The 20,148-nt window shown below is 39.9% G+C and overlaps 1 protein-coding gene across 1 annotated transcript in view; it reads left to right on the top strand.

Annotated features, from left to right (window-relative positions):
• GUCY1A1 (guanylate cyclase 1 soluble subunit alpha 1) overlaps nucleotides 1–19,716 on the top strand; it is a 108,191-nt gene extending 88,475 nt beyond the window's left edge. The window contains exons 6-8 of the mRNA XM_073576429.1: nucleotides 6,015–6,158; nucleotides 9,794–9,948; nucleotides 10,475–19,716. Of these exons, the coding sequence (XP_073432530.1) occupies nucleotides 6,015–6,158; nucleotides 9,794–9,948; nucleotides 10,475–10,658 (483 nt within the window). The 3' untranslated portion in view covers nucleotides 10,659–19,716. The remainder of the gene's footprint in view (nucleotides 1–6,014; nucleotides 6,159–9,793; nucleotides 9,949–10,474) is intronic.
• Nucleotides 19,717–20,148: the final 432 nt, after the last annotated feature.

A 20,148-nucleotide genomic window follows, 5' to 3' on the forward strand; every position in this document is an offset into this window, starting at 1 on the left:
GACTATGAAATGGCAGATATGTATGATGGGCATATGGGCACGGGACTATGGGATGGAGGATATGTATGATGGGTATATGGGCATGGGACTATGGGATGGAGGATGTGTGATGGGTATATGGGCACTCGACTATGGGATGGAGGATATGTATGATGGGTATATGGGCACGGGCCTATGGGATCGTGGATATATATGATGGGTATATGGGCATGGGACTATGGGATGGAGGATAATTATAATTTTCTATGACTAACCACAGTTAGTTACTATGCCCAGGCAGCGCCGGGCTCTTCAGCTAGTCTAATATATAAAGCTCAAAGTGTGTATGTATGTGTGTGTGTGTATGTGTGTATGTCCGGGATAGGCATCCGCACCGTCGCAGCTACAGTCACAAAATTTGGCACAGTCACACGACTGGACCCCGAGAGTGTCCTAAGCTATGCTGTGAGGCGAAATTTTAACCCCGCGCGTTCCAATTCGCCAAACAATTTTGCCCCTATCTACATACTGGGGAAAAAGTGTGTGCACGTCAAGCCCCGCCCCTCATTGTGATGTCATAATGCCTCTATTTGCATACTGGGGAAGCAGTGTGTGCGTATCAAGCCCCGCCCCTCATTATGATGTCACAATGGTTGCCATGGCGACGCTGATGTCATCATAGGTCGCAAGCCCTGCCGCCGCTCATTATGATGTCATAATGGTTGACTATGGAATGGAGGATACTGGACTATGGAGGGCACTGAACTATGGGATGGAGGATATGTATGACGGGTATATGGGCACGGGACTATGGGATGGTGGATATGTATATGGGCACGGGACTATGGGATGGAGGATGTGTGATGGGTATATGGGCACTGGACTATAGGATGGAGGATATGTATGACGGGTATATGGGCACGGGACTATGAGATGGCGGATATGTATGATGGGTATATGGGCACGGGACTATGGGATGGAGGATATGTATGATGGGTATATGGGCACTCGACTATGGGATGGCGAATATGTATGATGGGTATATGGGCATGGAACTATGGGATGGAGAATATGTATGATGGGTATATGGGCATGGGACTATGGGATGGAGAATATGTATGATGGTATATGGGCATGGGACTATGGGATAGAGGATGTGTGATGGGTATATGGGCACTCGACTATGGGATGGAGGATATGTATGATGGGTATATGGGCACAGGCCTATGGGATCGTGGATATGTATGATGGGTATATGGGCACGGGACTATGGGATGGAGGATAATTATAATTTTCTATAACTAACCACAGTTAGTTACTATGCCCGGGCAGCGCCGGGCTCTTCAGCTAGTAAATCATAAAATAGCAAATGTTAAATGAAAATAAAAAACAAACATCATAAAGATGTATATTGGATCACAGTGTGTGAGTTATTATTTTATAAGCACCACTGTGATCCACTAAATCCCAAGTGATTTGGTCTCAGATTTAACATCTTTATGATGTATGGTAAATTAATCTAAAATTTGCTAATTTAATTTATGATTTATAATAAAGGTTAACTTTTATTCACGATTCCCCTCCCTCCTTTCCCCCCTTTCCCTAGCATTAAATTGGTGGTATGCTGCTTGTGAATTTGTCCTATGAGCTTGGACTTTCTTGTTGAGCTGCTATACAAGAACTTCTCCCATTCTGTCTGCTTCGCTGATCTTCTAGTACATAGATGTGTATTAATTTGAATTACAGTACTTGAGCTGCTGGTAGTTTACGGTAATCTGTTTAATGAAAATGTCTTACCGTTATTTTTTACTAATTGAACCAGACACGGAGGTAGATTCATTTTTTTATTATTACAGTTTTGTTGTATTTTCTGCATGATGTGGGGGACAACCATCTTGCTTATGATGCTGTTAACATCATTGACAGATATGACTTATAGCAGTCAGACCATAGGAACCTTTAGGGAGGTTAGGGATCCAGTACAGTCCTCAGCATTGGGCAGCACAGTGGCTCAGTGGTTAGCCTTGCAGCGCTGGGGTCCTGGGTTCAAATCCCACCAATGACAACATCTGCAAGGAGTTTGTATGTTTTCGGCCAGGGTCACACTTGCAAGAAACTCGCTTGAGTCTGGAATCTCAACACCCGGCACTTGGTACCGGAGCGCTCAGCTGCATAGAAATACAACAGTGCAAGTTTTTGCAAGTGTGACCCCGTCCTTCCCCATGTTTGCATGGGTTTTCTCCGGTTTCTTCCCACACTCCAAAGACATACTGATACGGAATTTAGATTGTGAGCCCCATCGGGGACAAGCATAATAATGTCTGTAAAGCGATACGGAATATGATAGTGCTATATAAGCAATGCTGCTCCCCCTAATTATTTGAAAAAAGAGTTCTGTGCATACACAACCAAGCACATCATTAGCATCACTTTAGACTGGGGCTGGCAACCAGCAAATATTCAGCATTAATTATTTTCTAATGAATAGGACCTTTGCAGGATTATCGCTGGGAGTCAGGAGTCCGGATGATTATCTGGGTAATTGTGGTGCCCAGGATGCAAAGGTGTCTCTCCTCCTTCAATGTCTGAAAAATAGGATTTCCCAAATCTGAGTTTAAACATGCAGCAGGTTTTTTTTTTTTTTAAATAAATACCGGTAGGTAAATTATGCACCATTTACATGTGTGTATAACTGCAAAAGGATGTACAGACTGTCAGCGGACCTGTCAATTTAATGCTAATTTTTATGGTCTTTACAAGCGGGTGTGGCTCACAGAGCAATAACACACAGCAGCCTCAAGACACGACCCCAAAAATACCTTATAATCAACTCCCATAAAAATTAGCACTAAATAAAAAGGCCCAAATCTCTGAAACTTTACATTGGATTTATATAGAAAAAATGGAATTCTAAGGTGAGCCACGGGAATAAAATAAGAGCAAAAACTGACCACTTCTAAAATGGTGGCAGGTCCTCTTCAACGTAATTTCTGTAAGACTAGAATTTTTATTTATTATTATTTCCTAACAGTACGAAAAGTAATATATGTAATAGAAAGACATGGAAGAGTAGACACCCAGAGTTGTACAACCAGTGAAATACTGCACTATTCTACTTCAGTAAAGAATACCAAATGTTAAACTTAACATGCTTAACAAAATATAAAATGGATCATACCATATCGTAATACATCTGTCATACCACTATCAATTTTGTAGAAATAGAAACAAAGCTTTTTTGGAACTAATATATTTAGAGAATTGCATAAAAGCAAACCTCCTAAAACATGATGTTTCGTGACCCCTGGTTTTCCAAGACTTAGTCTGTTACATTTCCAATTTTATTGATCAAAATTTATGATGTTATGCATATACAGTGGGGAACAAAGTATTTCGTCATCCACCGATTGTGCAAATTCTCCCACTTAAAAAGCTGAGAGAGGCCTGTAATTGACATCATAGGTAGACCACAACTTTGAGAGTCAAAATGAGAAAACAAATCCAGAAAATCACCTTGTCTGATTTGGCAAGATTTATTTTGCATATTATGGTGGAAAATAAGTATTTGGTCATTAACAAAAGTTTATCTCAATATTTTGTTATGTATCCTTTGTTGGCAATGACAGAGGTCAAACATTTCTGTAAGTCTTCACAAGGTTGGCACACACTGTTGGTGGTATGTTAGTCCATTCCTCCATGCAGATCTCCTCTAGAGCAGTGATGTTTTGGGCCTGTCGCTGGGCAACATGGACTTTCAAATCCCTCCAAAGGTTTTCTATGGGGTTGAGATCTGGAGACTGGCTAGGCCACTCCAGGACCTTCATATGCTTCTTACGAAGCTACTCCTTCATTGCCCTGGCGGTGTTCTTCGGATCATTATCATGATGAAAGACCCCATCTGTTGTGAATTCTATTTCTGGCCTCCCTCTGGTTATTACTGAAGGTAGAGGAGCTGGTCAGATTGACAGAGGGGTTGCGAGTTCTCTTTCTGGGCTCCCTCTGGTGGTTACTGGAGGTAGTGGAGCTGATCTGATTGACAGAGGCTGGCCACCTGATAATGAGGATGACGAATGGAGATCTGGGGTTTCAGATTGGGATTTAAGACAGCCAACTCCCTCTCTCCGTGCTGGTGATTTTCTTCCAGTGCCTTCAGAGGTCTGATGTCTCCTGCTCTGTCCCTGCATGGTTGAGCTAAGTGGTTCATTTGCTTTTCTGTTTGCATTTGATCTGGTTTTGTCTATCTCTGCTTTGTGCGGGTCAGCCAACGCCAGCTAGGGCTGTGCTGAATCACCACCCATATGTTACTGCTTGTGCCAGTTTGTTTTGTCCCCTGTTATATTGGTCTCTTTTTGCTTTGCTTTCAGAATATACCAGAGTGCTGATATAGTGGGGGCGAAGTCGTGCGACTTCAGTGTTTTTGTGCATCAGACGTGTTGGACTTTTTGCAGGGTTTTTTGCATGATTGCAGACAGTGTCTATCCTTTCCTGTCCTGTCTGGTCAGTGTGGGCCCCATCATTTGCTCAGTGTATTTTCCTCCTGCGTTTGTGTTTTCATCTTGTCTCACCGACATATGTTTGGGGGCTATCTATTCCTTTGGGGTCTGCTCTGGAGCAGTTTAGATTTCCCCTTTCTTGCTTTAGGCTTAGTTAGCTCTCCGGCTGTGCCGAGGTGTCTAGGATCATCGTAGGTACGCTCCACGGCTACTTCTAGTTGTGTGGATAGGATTAGGGATCTGCAATCCACTTAGTTACCAACCTCTCTGGTTTTCTGTGGCTTAGCCTGGGCCTGCTCTTCCTCGGTGACCCATTCATAACACCCATCCTTATTTTATCTTCAATGCCCTTGCTGATGGAAGGAGGTTTGCACTCAAAATCCCACAATACATGGCCCTATTCATTCTTTCATGTACATGGATCAGTCGTCCTGGTCCATTTGCAGAGAAACATCCCCGAAGCATGATGTTGCCACCCCTATGCTTCACAGTAGGTATGGTGTTTTTTGGATACAACTCAGCATTCTATCTCCTCCAAACACGACAAGTTTTGTTTCTACCAAACAGTTTTACTTTGCTTTCATTAGACCATACAACATTCTCCCAGTTCTCTTCTGGATAATCCAAATGCTCTCTAGCAAACTTCAGATGGGCCCGGACATGTACTGGCTTAAGCAGGGGGACACATCTGGCACTGCAGGATCTGAGTCCCTGGCTGTGTAGTGTGTTAGTGATGGTAGCCTTTGTTACGGTGGTCCCAGCTCTATGCAGGTCACTCACTAGGTCACCCCGTGTGGTTCTGGGATTTTTGTTCACCGTTCTTGTTATCATTTTGATCCAATGGGGTGAAATCTTGTGTGGAGCCCCAGATTGAGGAGATTATCAGTAGCCTTGTATGTCTTCCATTTTTTTATTATTGCTGCCACAGTTGATTTCATCATACCAAGCTGTTTGCCTAATGCAGATTACGTCTTTACAGCCTGGTACAGGGCTACAATTTTGTTTCTGGTGTCCTTTGACAGCTCTTTGGTCTTCACCATAGTGGAGTTTTGAGTTTGACTGTTTGAGGTTGAACTTGTTATGAGTATAAAAGACAAACAGGTGCCATTACTACAGGTAATGAATGGAGGACAGTAGACCCTCTTAAAGAAGATGTTACAGGTCTGTGAGAGCCAGAAATCTTGCATGTTTTTAGGTGACCAAACACTTATTTTCCACCATAATTTGCAAAATAAATCTTGCCAAATCAGACAAGGTGATTTTCTAAATTTGTTTTCTCATTTTGACTCTCATAGTTGTGGTCTACTTATGATGCCAATTACAGGCCTCTCATAGAATCAATCATAGAATCATAGAATTGTAGAATTGGAAGGGACCTCCTGGGTCATCTGGTCCAACCCCCTGCTGAAAGCAGGATTCACTCTCATCTTTTTAAGTGGGAGAACTTGCACAATTGGTGGCTGACTAAATACTTTTTTCCTCACTGTATGTATATGCTGCGTTAAAGAAAGTATTTACAGTGAATTCTTTTAATTTTAATAGGTGGAGACTATTGGAGATGCTTACTGTGTGGCTGGGGGACTCCATAAGGATAGTGAGACACATGCCTTTCAAGTTGCTCTGATGGCTTTAAAAATGATGGAGCTTTCAGATAAAGTCATGTCTCCTCATGGTGAACCCATAAAGGTCAGTTACTATGAAGACATATAAGTCATTGAGATACTTATCTTTTAATTCCTTACTCACCTGCTGTAAATTTCATCTGCCATGTGATTAGTCTGGTTATATTTTATCCCTAATTTTTTCATCTTCTTTGTCTAAAGCCTAACTGGTATTTTTTACATTTATCAGTCCTATCATTTATTTTCTCTTCATGGGTGGTGACATGTGAAAGTCATGTGGTCTATATAATGGCCCATTATGAAATTTGTTTGCTGTTGTATGGTACATCAATGATGAAAACCATTTTCTCATAAGAGCATTGCTTTAAGGGAGAAGAATTCCCTTTGTAATATGAAGTATGATAGGGAATGCAACAGCTTCTTATTACCCGTATATACTCGAGTATAAGCCGACCCGAGTATAAGCCAAGGAACCTAATTTTGCCACAGATAACTTGGAAAACTTATTGACTCGAGTATAAGCCGAGGGTGGAAAATGAAGCAGCTACTGGTAAATTTCAGGAATAAAAATACATACCAATAAAAGTAAAATTGAGACATCAGTGGGTTAAATGTTTTTGAATATCCATGTTGAATCAGGAGCCCCATATAATGCTCCATACAGTTCATGATGGGCCCCATAAGATGCTCCATACAAATTATGCCCCATATAATGCTCCAGAAAGTTCATGATGGGTCCCATAAGATGCTCCAGAAAGTTCATGATGGGCCCCATAAGATGCTTCATATTAAAATATGCCCCATATAATGCTGCACAAAAGTTGATGATGGTCCCATAAGATGCTCCATAGAAAAATATGCCCCATATAATTCTCCATAAAGGTTGATGATGGCCCCATAAGATGTTCCATAGAAAATATGCCCCATATAATGCTCCATAAAGGTTAATGATGGCCCCCTGTTATGATTGAGTCACCGTAGGAGGCAAAAACAGAAATGCTAGCTAAGTCCAGAAAACCAGAGAAGTTGGCAACTATCAGATTGCAGACCCCTGAACCTATCAACACAACTAGCAGTAGCCGTGGGGGGTTCCTACGATGACCTAGACCCCTCGATCACAGCTGGAGAGATACATAGGCCTAAAGAAGGAAAGGGGAAATCTAACTGCCCCAGAGCAGACCCCAAAGCAATAGGCAGCCCCCCACATATAATGACGGTGAAGCAAGATGAAAACACTTACACAGACAGAAAGACAGACTGAGCAAAGACGGGCCCCAAAAACTACCTAGATAGGAACGGATAGGAAGGCTGCTGTCTGCAATCTGCCAAAACCCTATCAGAGACAAAAGCCAACAAGCTGATATAAAAATGGCCCTGAAGCAACTAAGCTTCAAAAACTAAATCAGCACTCAGGTACTTTCTGAAGACAGAGCTAACGGAACACTGCACACTCCAGCAGGGAGTGGCAGAATCCAAAAAGCAAGAAAAACAAAAACAAATCTTAAATGCAAAAAGGCAAAACAGAAAACTTAGCTTTAGGAGAGCAGGAATCAGACTGGTGTCCAAGAGTCCACAGAGAAATCACCCGCAGGGCAGAAAGGGCGTAGGCTGCCTTAAATCCAGTCAGTGACTCCACTCAGCCAATCGTCTTCATTAGTCCCAGGTGCCTGATAATCAGGCTCACTACCTTCCTTCACTAGAATAGGGAGTTCACCAGGCCTCAGTGACGGAGGGGAAAATGAACTCACAACAGCCCCCTAAGATACTCCATAGAAATATATGCCCCATATAATGCTCCATAAAGGTTGATGATGGCCCCATAAGATGCTCCATAGAAAAATATGCCCCATATAATGCTCCATAAAGGTTGATGATGGCCCCATAAGATGCTCCATAGAAAAATATGCCCCATATAATGCTCCATAATGGTTGATGATGGTTCCATAAGATGCTCCATAGAAAAATATGCCCCATATAATGCTGCACAAAGGTTAATGATGGCCCCCATAAGATGCTCCATATTAAAATATGCCCCATTTAATTTTGCACAAAGGTTAACGATGGCCCCATAAGATGCTCCATACTAAAGTATGCCCCATATAATGCTGCACAAAGGTTGATGATGGCCCCATAAGATGCTCCTTATTAAAATATGCCCCATATAACGCTGGACAATGGTCAATGATGGCCCCATAAGATGCTCCATATTAAAATATGCCCCATATAACGCAGCACAAAAGTCAATGATGGCCCCATAAGATGCTCCATATTAAAATATGCCCCATATAATGCTCCATAAAGGTTGATGATGGCCTCATAAGATGCTCCATATTCAAATACGCCCCATATAATGCACAAAGGTTGATGATGGCCCCATAAGATGCTCCATATTAAAATATGCCCCATATAATGCTGCACAATTATCAATGATGGCCCCATAAGATGCTCCATATTAAAATATGCCCCATATAATGCTCCATAAAGGTTGATGATGGTCTCATAAGATCCTTAATAGAAAAATATGCCCCATGTAATGCTCCATAAAGGTTAATGATGGCCTCATAAGATGCTCCATATTAAAATATGTCCCATATAATGCTCCATAAAGGTTGATGATGGCCCCATAAGATGCTCCATATTAAAATATGTCCCATATAATGCTGCTGCTGCGATTAAAAAAAAAAAAAATGATATGCTCTCCTCTCGTCGGTGACTGCTGCTCCTCAACGTCTCCGGCTCTCTGCAGTGACTGTTCAGGCAGAGGGCACGTACTAAACACATCATCGCACCCTCTGACCTGAACGTCACAGCCAGAGGACCCGGAAGACAGCACGGTGGTGGAACGGGGACAGGTGAATATCGCATGGCTCACCCGCCCCCTCTGCTACTCACCCTCCTGGCACTGCTACATGTCAGTCCCTGCAGGTTCATCCGGGGCGGGCGCTGGCATCTCTCTTCCTGTCTCCCTTCCTGTGCTGAGTGATCATGTGGTATCACTTATTAAAGTAATGAATATGTGATCCAGGCCTTTGGGGTTGGAGACGCGTGCATATTCATTACTTTAATGAGTGGTACCACGTGACCATTCAGCACTGGAAGGAAGACAGGAAGAGAGATGCCGGCGCCCGCACTGAGATGCAGGGAGGGACTGATATGCAGTGATGATGCCAGGGGGGTGAGTATGATGTCTTCTGCTCCCCCTCCCCCGCCGGCTTTCTGGACAATGACTCGTGTATAAGCCGAGAGGGGCATTTTCAGCACACAAAAAGTGCTGAAAATCTCGGCTTATACACGGGTATATACGGTAATTAAATTGGATTTCCTGAGGGAAAAGTTTGAGTGCTTTATGATAACATTATTGGCACACCTCATTATAATATAGATCTAAAGATCTATATGTCAGCATTATTTCAGTATATCAAAACCACTTTGAGATAACCACTCATAATTATAATGAAAAGTGGTCTTGATTGGTCAACTAAAAGAAGATGGACAGTATATATAATGTATGGTGTAGCTTAAAATATGTTACAGGACATCTGGTTTAGGTAAACTTTTGGGGAGGTTTCAATCTATCTCCATTTTTAGGAAAACAACTAAAAAACGTCTTAAGATTTACTGCTATGTTAATACTAAATGTTATACAACTCTGATATATATTATTAGCAATGGTTTTCTGTGTGTTCCCCTTTTTTATAGATGCGTATAGGACTCCACTCTGGTTCAGTGTTTGCTGGGGTTGTCGGTGTAAGAATGCCTCGATACTGCCTTTTTGGAAATAATGTCACACTTGCCAATAAGTTTGAATCTTGCAGTATACCCAGGAACATAAACATCAGCCCCACAACATATAGGTGAGCTTCTCTGTGTGTCTGGATGCTGATCGTAGCCAGAGTACCAAATATTCTGGTTGTTGGTAGGTCCTAAGACCAAGGTAGAGAAACCTTTTGGGGAAAAAAAAGAACAAAATAAAATGCCTACTCGATATCCTCTTTTAAACATTTTTGTTTTATAATTGTATTCTGTCAACATCCTAATAAATTTTGGGATTGGGTCAATTGTAAGACAAAGATCTGTCCTACTAGTTTCATTCATTCGCCCCTGCTATAAGACCATCCGAATGAAAACAGTCATGGACAGCCTGTACTCTTTATCACAGTCCTGTAGTAAGATGGAGGTATCAAATTCTCCACCCTTACCCTGACACCTTCACAATTTACATTCTCTAAATTTAGAAAAATACTGAGATTTTTGGGTTGTCATTTTACAAAATATTAACTTACTACTATACACCACTTATTAGTATATTGTACTATATTTATATGTTGACAACATATAATTTGCATTCTATTTTTTGATTCTTGTAAAATATTCTTTCAGCTTGCTTAAAGATTTCAAAGGATTCAGGTTTATACCGCGATCAAGGGAAGACCTTCCTCCAAACTTTCCTGCTGAAATTCCAGGAATATGTTATTTTTTAGAGGCTTCGAATCAAGAAATGTTGACCAAGACTTGGTGCCAAATAAAGCCTGTAGAAGATTCACTTTTCAGCAAAACAAAATAGACCAATTTTATCTTTTCATGTTTTGCACCTTGTGTAGCGGTATTTCTTTACATTATATTGTCTTCCTTTATGACATTTTTATGTAGCATCTCCTTTACAATGTGCTTGTAAATCACAATATTGCTCTGTAACTGCACACAGAAATGGGCTCTAGAGATCAGATACAGAAACTCCCTCTTCAAAGCTAGGTATTACATTTCTGTTTAGAAGTATTAATGTTCAGTGTGGTTGTGTGTCAGCTAGACTTTGGTCAGTGGTGTGTTTGCATTATGTTATGTACCAGAATTTTAAATATATATTTTGTTTGATTTAGGTGAAAAATTTCATTATTTAAACTTTTACTTTCATAAAATAATTTCCAAATCATAAAACTGGTGTGTATAGGAGCGAACTGGGAGTAGCCATCTCCATACATAACAAACAAAGTTGCACTCTGTAGTGCAAACGCAGATCCAAGCATGCTTTAGCACTACAGAGTGCAACTTTATTTGTTTGCTATATATAGCGATGGCTACTCCTAGTTCGCTCCTGTACACACCGGTTTTCTAATTTGAAAGTGCCAGTCAGTATTTTGCTATTTGTACATAAGCTCTCTGACCAAGCACTCCACCCTCCAGCCTGTGGCCGTTTCAATTGCAGTAGGATCCTACCTTCCCATAAATTCAGTCTTTAGACTAAGGCTGGGGTCACACTGCGTTATGGCAGTACGTTAGACGGACTGCGTTACACCACGGTATAACAAGGTGTAACGCAGTCCATTAACCCCCATTATCGGGCGCATTGCCAACGCATGCCATAATCGGCATGCGCTAGCGATGTGCTGTCATTCTGTGACGGAACCTTGGACGCGGGCTGCAGCGTCCGAGGGTCCATGACCGCTAGCGCAGATGAAGCATCTGCGCTAGCGGTATAGCATAACGCAATCGCGTTATGCTATAGCGTTAACGCAGCCCGTCAGCGCTATGCGTTGACCGGGCTGATTTAACACAGTATGAAACTGGCCTAAGAAAGGTGTTCACAATAGATAGGTTGCCAGCAAACCAGAGATAGCCTTGTCGTTGGCTGCTGGGCTTTCATGAATTGGCCAAATTATGTGCTAAGAATCTCCATTTATTCTTATTATCTAGAGCAGTATTGCTATTCATATTTCATATTTACATGCCTTAGCACGACAGAGTGCAACTTTATTTGTTTGCAGCAGTGATATCACATCGACAAAGTGGCAGGGAATAAGTAAGCTCAGCAGCTCTGCCAGTGTACACAGCATGCGCCATTGAACTCAGTGATTGGCTGCAGTGCTGTTGAAAGATGTCACTGCTGCAGTCAGACAGCAGAGAACGGGGCAGCAGTAGAGACTCAGCATTAGACCCCGGGAGAGCATGTAAAGCCCGGTTTGTTACTTTAGTTTTCTGAAAGAGGACAACCCCTTAAATTCTATGAGCACACATATACATGGAGGACAAACTTATAATCTATCACATGCAGTACATCACAAAATAGACCTAAATTTTAATGAGGAAAAAATGAAAACAGATCTCTTCTTTTTATGTGGAATATGCAGGGTCCAAAGGCAATCTTATCAGTAGTCAAGAGTAGATATTATATAGTGCACATATTTTACATTGCAATCTTCACAAAAAACGTTTCGTTGTTTCCGAAGTACTGTAGAAAAGCCTGACCATTTATGTGGGCACCTGCCATATTTATCTTTAAATTGTTATATCCAATGCAGCCCTGTATAATAAAAAGGTTATATACACTGTAATTACCATGTTTTTTTTTATTTTACAAATCACACTTGATAATGATGATTTTGTATTGGTATATATTTTCTTTTTTATTACTTTTGTTAAAAAATGTCATTACATTGTTCTGTCCATCCTGGGCCTTTGAATCGTTTTGTTCTGTGTGGTTACATTCTGCTTCTATCTCCTTGCAATATGCTTTTAGTGGAAAAAATACATATTACATTGTTTCAAACTATGCAGTGCACTTGACAGTAAGATGAACCTCGGATATTAGACCATAGTAAAGAGGAGAAAAAAATATTTCACATTAGGTAAAGCTTTTCAGGTCGTGTACGGAAGTGGAAAGACTATGTTACTAACTGCTTTCATCTATTGATCCATTTTTCAGTGGTCTAGGATAGATGAAGGGGCTGATTTTGTATTGTTATAATATTTTTACACATTTTCAGTATTGTTAGTGCAAATTGGGAGGGCTACAGCCGAGAGCCAAGTGCATGTAAAAGCAGACACTGTCTTCATAAAGCAAATACTTAAATAATAAGTAAAAATGTGTAGGTTTAGAGGTGCCCAAATAAATAATTATCAGCATTAGATAATAGAAAACATTCATTACATTTGTAAAAGCCCATTTGCAGGGTGTGAGCCTAGCATGCTCGGGTGTCCTCCGAGACACCCTGAATGCACCTTAGTAACATTTTAAACCATAATTCCGCAAAATGTTAGGCAGAAATGGGAAAATGGGATAGTCGAAGTGCAGAGGAGCCGTAAGGAGGAGGAAAGTAGGCATCAGGCAGTAGACAGTACAGCCATTAAGAGAGAGGAAGCAGGTAGTCGAAGCACAGAGAAGTCACAAAGAAGGAAAAGGTGGAGGTGGACATCAGGTAGTCAGAGTGCAGAGAAGCCAGTCAAGACAGATATATGTGGCCTTTGGTGTTGTGAGCAGCAGGTTGAGGTAGCTGGGAAAAGCAAAACAGGTGCAATACCAAGCCCCCTGACTACAGAATGTAAGACATAAGGACTTTTTAACAAGAGGTTTTTTTTTTTGCTAATAGAAGGTTTTGTCTTAGTCCCAAAGATAAGATACATGGGTTGCAAAAGAAAAATAACCAAAGCGTCTGTTAGATGCACAGGTGCATCTCATAAAATTAGAATATCATCAAAAAGTTAGCTTATTTCAGTTCTTCAATACAAAAAGTGAAACTCAAATATTATATAGAGTAATTACAAACAGAGTGATCTATTTCAAGTGTTTATTTCTGTTAATGTTGATGATTAGGGCTTACAGCCAATGAAAACTCAAAAGTCATTATCTCAGTAAATTAGAATGGTTTATAACACCAGCTTGAAAAAATTAGTATAAAATCCGAAATGTTGGCCTACTTAAATGTATGTGAAGTAAATGCACTCAATACTTGGTCGGGGCTACTTTGGTATCAATTACTGCATCAATGCGACGTGGCATGGAGGCCATCAACCTGTGGCACTGCTGAGGTGTTATGGAAGCCCAGGATGCTTTGATAGCAGCCTTCAGCTTGTCCTCATTGTTGGGTCTGGTGTCGCTCATCTTCTTCTTGACAATACCCCATAGATTATGGGGTTAAGGTCAGATGAGTTTCCTGGCCAATTAAGCACAGTGATACTGTTGTTTTTAAACCAGGTATTGGTACTTTTGGCAGTGTAGACAGGTGCCAATTCCTGCTGGAGAATGAAATTTCCATCTCCAATAAGCTTGTCAGCAGAGAGAAGCATGAAGTGCTCTAAAATTTCCTGTTAGACGGCTGTGCTGACTTTGGTCTTGATAAAACACAGTGGACCTACACCAGCAGATGACATGGCTCCCGAAATCATCATTGATTGTGAATACTTCACACTTGGAAATCAAGGTCCGAGAGTCTGGAGGAAGCATGGAGAGGCACACAATCCAAGCTGCTCAAGTTCTAGTGTGAATTTTCCACAATCAGTGATGGTTTGGGGAGCCATGTCATGTGCTGGTTTAGGTACACTGTGTGTTATTTAAATCAGACAGGCTGAATACATGTGGGAATTCCCTAACAAACAGGCATTCCACACATGTATTCAAGCTGTCTAGCAGTCGCAAATCCTGCTGCTGAGACAACGAAAACTAAATCCCCGAGCACGCCAAAATACTCGGAGGACACCCGAGCATGCTAGGCTTACATTAAGGTTTTTTTTTACATGTAATCCATCTGGTGCTACTCCCAAACAATACGAATACATGTTTCAGGATATTCTCAAGGCCTTTTGGACACCCAGTGGTTCTGCTTGGTTCATAAAATGTAGGTGTATTTACAAGTCTAAGTTCACCCTGTATGCTATATTACTGATATACTAGAATCTACAGGAACTACTGAATAATTTAGTAACTATGATATTGCTTATTGTGTACTGATCCTGAGTTACATAGGCTGTCTTATAACCCAAAGCTGCTTTTTTCAGTTCTGCTGGCTATTGGAAACTGTCAAAAGGCATGTTGTCAAAAACACACTTCACAGAATTACTGAACTGGGATAACTATGTAGTGCTTATATAGTGCTGGGAGTAAAGACACTTTCCAGAATGCAGACCCCCTCCCGGAACAAGCTTTATACAGCTTTTAGCAAGCAGAGAATATTTCCAATGTTCAGGCACCACTCCATCTTCTGCATTTTGTGACCTGCTGGTGGTTCACATCTGCGTTTGTTGAGCGACCTGGAAGTCAGCACTAAATGTAAGTCTATGAAAGCCAGAATGAGTTTCTTATAGACTTACTTTCGGAGCTTGTGACCGTTAACTAAGACTTTCGGTCGATCAGAAGTTGACATCACAAGATGTCGGACCAGAGTGGTGCTGGGAACAGCTTAAGACGGCAGATGGTAACTATATTACTAGGGGTAGATAACTTACATTAGAGGCACCATTCCAGTCCGGAAATAAAAAGACTGGAGTGGCGCTTCAAAACTCATTTAATAAGTCTATTTAATATTTAGGCTACATTCCCGCAATGAGTATTTGGAGAGTTTTTTGATATTATGGATTTTCTGCACCCATTATTTAAATTGAGTAACTTACGTTTTTAATTGTGTTTTTTGACTGCGTGTTTTTACATGCATTTTTATTGTATTTTTGACACTGCGTTTTTTATCTTTTGTGCTGTATCATATTTTAAATAATGCTACTGTTTTGATGGGTAATGCACAAAAGCAATAGGAAAAATCCAGCAATCCCAAATGGAAAAATATTGTATTTAAAACTTCACATTTAATGAAACTCTGTTAAAATCATATTCAAGGGGAAAATGGGGATAAAAAATTAGAGAAATTATGACAAGTTTCAAACCAGCATGGTTCTTACCCATATCCAACAGGTTCGAAACGCTTCATCTTTTCTCTAATTTTTTTATCGCTCTTTTCACCTTGAAAATGTTTTTAATTAATTTTCATTAAATGTGAAGTTGTAAATACAATATTTTTTCTTTTGCTCTGGTGCCTCATCCATCCTCCAGCTGGTATTTTTTCCTTATGTGCATTCTTATCTCGATTGAAAGATCCCAGGGCTGCATTACACTTTGAGAGAGCTGATAAGTATTTTTTCTTTTTTTTTTCTACTTTTTTGATACTTTCTGATATTTGGCTTTGACAACACTTTATTAATGATCATGTGATTAAACAAGCAAAGCAAACAGCTGTGAGCTGATATCAACAGCCTGGGAATCTTTATGGCTATTGGCCCCTTCCCAGAATATTAATATCAGCCCCCCAGCTGTTGGCTTTTCCTCAGCTGGTTATGAAAATTATGGGGGACCCCACACCATTTTTTTAATTTAATTATTTCTTTATTTAAAATAAAAAATACAAGTACAGAAAAATAAGCATGCAAAGCACTGATTAGAAATCACACTGACATATTTCTTTCTATCATCTATCATGTTCATCATCGCTATCTATATCTTTGAATGTCAGTAATACATAAAACGCTTTAATTTCTATGCTGCATTTCATTCCATACATGTCACACTGACAGCACATGGACATGGATAGCAGACTAACACATGGATTGCACACGGATGTCACATATATACACACAGATTTCACACAGATCACAGATTTCACAAGTATTGGGTTTTCCAGTACAGGAATCACCAGGACGTGTGAAGGAGGCCTTAATGTGCTGTAAGTTATCAGTGGGAGTTTAGGTCCCAAGAACCCTATAGCTCATTTAAAAACTTTATGGAATAGTGCAACTCAGAAGGCAAAAGTCATCAGCTACTGCACAAGAAGTGTACAAATCTATATAAAGCCTATAGGTCCATACACCATCCTATGTGGTTGTTTATGCAGGGGTTCAGTGCTTTCTGTCTCCTCATCTGCACTTTTCTTTCATTTGATTCGTACTGTCTCATTACACGCATCACTACTGATTTACAGCACATTGAAGGGATCATATACACTTATGTGAAAAGTGTTTGCCTCCTTCCCGATTTCTTATTCTTTTGCTTTTTTGCACACTTAAATGTTTCAGATCACCAAACAACTTTAAATATTAGACAAAAATAACACAAGTTAACACAAAATGCAGTTTATTATTAAGGGGAAAAAGAAATCCAAACCTACAGGGTCCTGTGTGAAAAAGTGATTTCCCCCTAAACCTAATAACTGTTTGGGCCACCCTTAGCTGCAACAACTGAAATCAAGCATTTGCGATAACAATGCATAACATGTGAACATATTCATAAATATGGCTAAATACTTGTTCAGCAAATCCATATGAGACAATATGCTTGGGGCCGACGGATACCTAGGGGACTCCATTCCAACCTCATGGTATGATCAGTTTTTGGTACCGCTTGTGATATGTACTGAGCCATAGCTATCTGGTGGTTTTGTGTGTGACGGTTCACATGCGATGGCAAGCATATTGTCTCATATGGATTTGCTTTGAGCAGCCTTCATATGACAGCAAGCCTGGACAGGTGAATTTGATACACACAATCACCGGGATTTTTTGCCTAGTGAACAAGTATTTAGCCATACTTATGAACTTCATGTTCACATGTTATGCATTATTTTGCACAATAAGAGAATAGGCTTTTTGTCACATTTAAGCAATTTATATATGCGCTATCTTTTGGCACAGTATAACATGGTTACTTGGTTAGGTGACATTCTAGTGGTTGGCATTGTTTAGAGATACCCTATAGGTGATTCATGTGCCTCATGTATTTATAAAGTAACTTGGCACTCAACTGAATAATCCTTTGCAAATTAGATTTATTTTATAATTTATTGCAGTTCCAGGACTGCAATAAATTATAAAATAAATCTAATTTGCTAAGGATTATTCAGTTGAGTGCCAAGTTACTTTATTATTCACTTTGGTCTGGGTAACCTACTTGTGCACCCTGCGGTAGTGCCACGCTATATTTGCCTCATGTATTTATATGCACATCTCTAGTATTACATGTTTTTTAATATTGTCTAAAAAAAATGAATTTTCGTTAGTACCATTATTTTGGAGCCTTTAAATCTATTTTATGGTGTCCAAACAGTGATTAAATGAATTTAGATTATTGGTACGCACCAGGTTTGTTCATGGTGATATTCATGACTGGGAAAAAAAAATTTGTGATTAATTTCTACACCAGATATAATGGGACACACACCTTCCAAAAAGTTCAACTTTTGTCTTGTCAGTCCACAGAGTATTCTCCCAAAAGTCTTGGGGATCATCAAAATGTTTTCTGACAAAAGTGAGATGAGCCTTTATGTTTTTATTGCTCAGCAGTGGTTTTCATCTTGGATCGCTGTCATGCAGGTCATTTTTGCCCAGTCTCTTTCTTATGGTGGAATCATGAACACTGACCTTAACTGAGGCAAGTGAGGCATGCAGTTCTTTGGATGCTGTTGGGTTTTTTGTGACCTCTTGGATTAGTCATCACTGTGCTCTTGGGGTAATTATAGTCAGCCAGTCACTCCTGGGAAGGTTCACCACTGTTCCTTATTTTCGCCATTTGTGGATAATGGCTCTTACTGGAGTCCCACACCTTGAAAAATTGCTTTAAAACCTTTTCCAGACTGATACATCTCAAATTCTTTGTTTCTCATTTGTTCTAGAATTTCTTTGGATCGCGGCATGATGTCTAGCTTTTGAGGATTTAGGTCACGTTTTCAGACAGGTCCTATTTAATTGATTTCTTGATTGAGAACAGGTGTGGCAGTAATCGGGTATGCGTGTGGCTAGGGAATTTGAACTAGGCTTCCCAAAGATGTGATAAATCAAAGTTAATTTATGTTTTTGAGGGATGGGGGGAATCACCTTTTCACACAGGGCCCTGTAGGTTGTTTTCTTTTTCCCTTAATAATAAAGCCCTTCATTTGAAAGCTGCATTTTGCGTTTACTTGTGCTATCTTTGTAGAATGTTTAACTTTGGTAATCTGAAACGGGACGCAAACAATTGCTCATACAACTGTATATATATATTTTTTAATGTATTTATTTTTAACATTGTAAATGAGAGACTTTATATCCAAAGGCTGCAGAACTCTGGATGTGACTCTGGCCTGTTATATAGCCTGTAACTCTTAAAAACATCAAAAAATGCCCACTTAGAAAATAAAGTGATACTTTTGGGGCCTTTGTTAGAAAATAAAAGCTTATTTCAGCTGGTTAATTGTTAGTGTAATATATTTTTGTTTTTGTAACCTAATATATATATATATATATATACCGTATATATATTTATATTATTCAACACTTATGTCTGTGTATACCAATAAATACATACATACTTGCATGCTAAAAGAAAGTATATTTTATGTGTTTCTTATAAATATATTTTTTAAAAGAATAACTTATAAATGTTAAGGTTGGTTAAATATCTATGTAGGTAATATGCATATACAATTTTAACAAGGTCTTCCTGCTGGTGTTGCCAAAAAGTGATATAATAAGCAGCTTCCATAAAGAATATTTATTTAGGTTACTGTGTTGATGATGTTTCTTCATTTGTAGCAGTATTTAGTTGGGAAGTCTTTGAGTGATTCTAGAATTTATTTTGCATTCTCTTAATAGTTGATGAAATGCTGCAGTGCCGAAAACTCTTTAGAACACGTCACCAAAAATTTGTCAGCTCTAATGTCAGCGCCAGAATGTGTTTTCACTTTTTTTCCCTGGAATGTACTTGTTACGAGACAAGCATAGGCTCACTGGATGTGAACATCAAGCAATATGTGCTTTGTAGGTTTATGAAACTCTGTTTTAAATTTCTTATTGTAAACTGTTATTGTCCTAGCAATAAATGTATTTTTATTCTACTACTTACTAAGTTTGTTTTTATTAGCATTGCATGTTTTGATATTTTAATCATATCTTATGTTTATCTCCCTAAAAATGCAACCATAAAATATACATAAAAATGCATATGGAAACTGTCGTAACCTCAAGAATATGTTAGTACATATTAGGGAATCCTACCTGTTAATTCCTTTGTTTGTAACTCTACTTTAGAAGGCAGAATGCAGTGTTGGAGGCGGGATGCAAGCCAGCCGTCTCCAGCTGACAACGCTGTTCAAGGGTAGGCCGCGTGCCCACGTTGGTCTGCAGAACGGCACGCACGATCAATTCTGTCTCAGAGTTAGGTGTAAGCACACAGTCAATGCCTTCATGGACAAGAGAGATGTCCGGCAAAGTGCGACAGTGAGGAATGGTATCCAGGAGTCGTCTCACGGAGAGAGAGTTAACTGTCT

The sequence above is a fragment of the Dendrobates tinctorius genome, unplaced genomic scaffold (genome assembly GCF_039654945.1).
Source record: "Dendrobates tinctorius isolate UK_male_01 unplaced genomic scaffold, ASM3965494v1 ptg000008l, whole genome shotgun sequence".
Taxonomy (NCBI): Eukaryota; Metazoa; Chordata; class Amphibia; order Anura; family Dendrobatidae; genus Dendrobates; species Dendrobates tinctorius.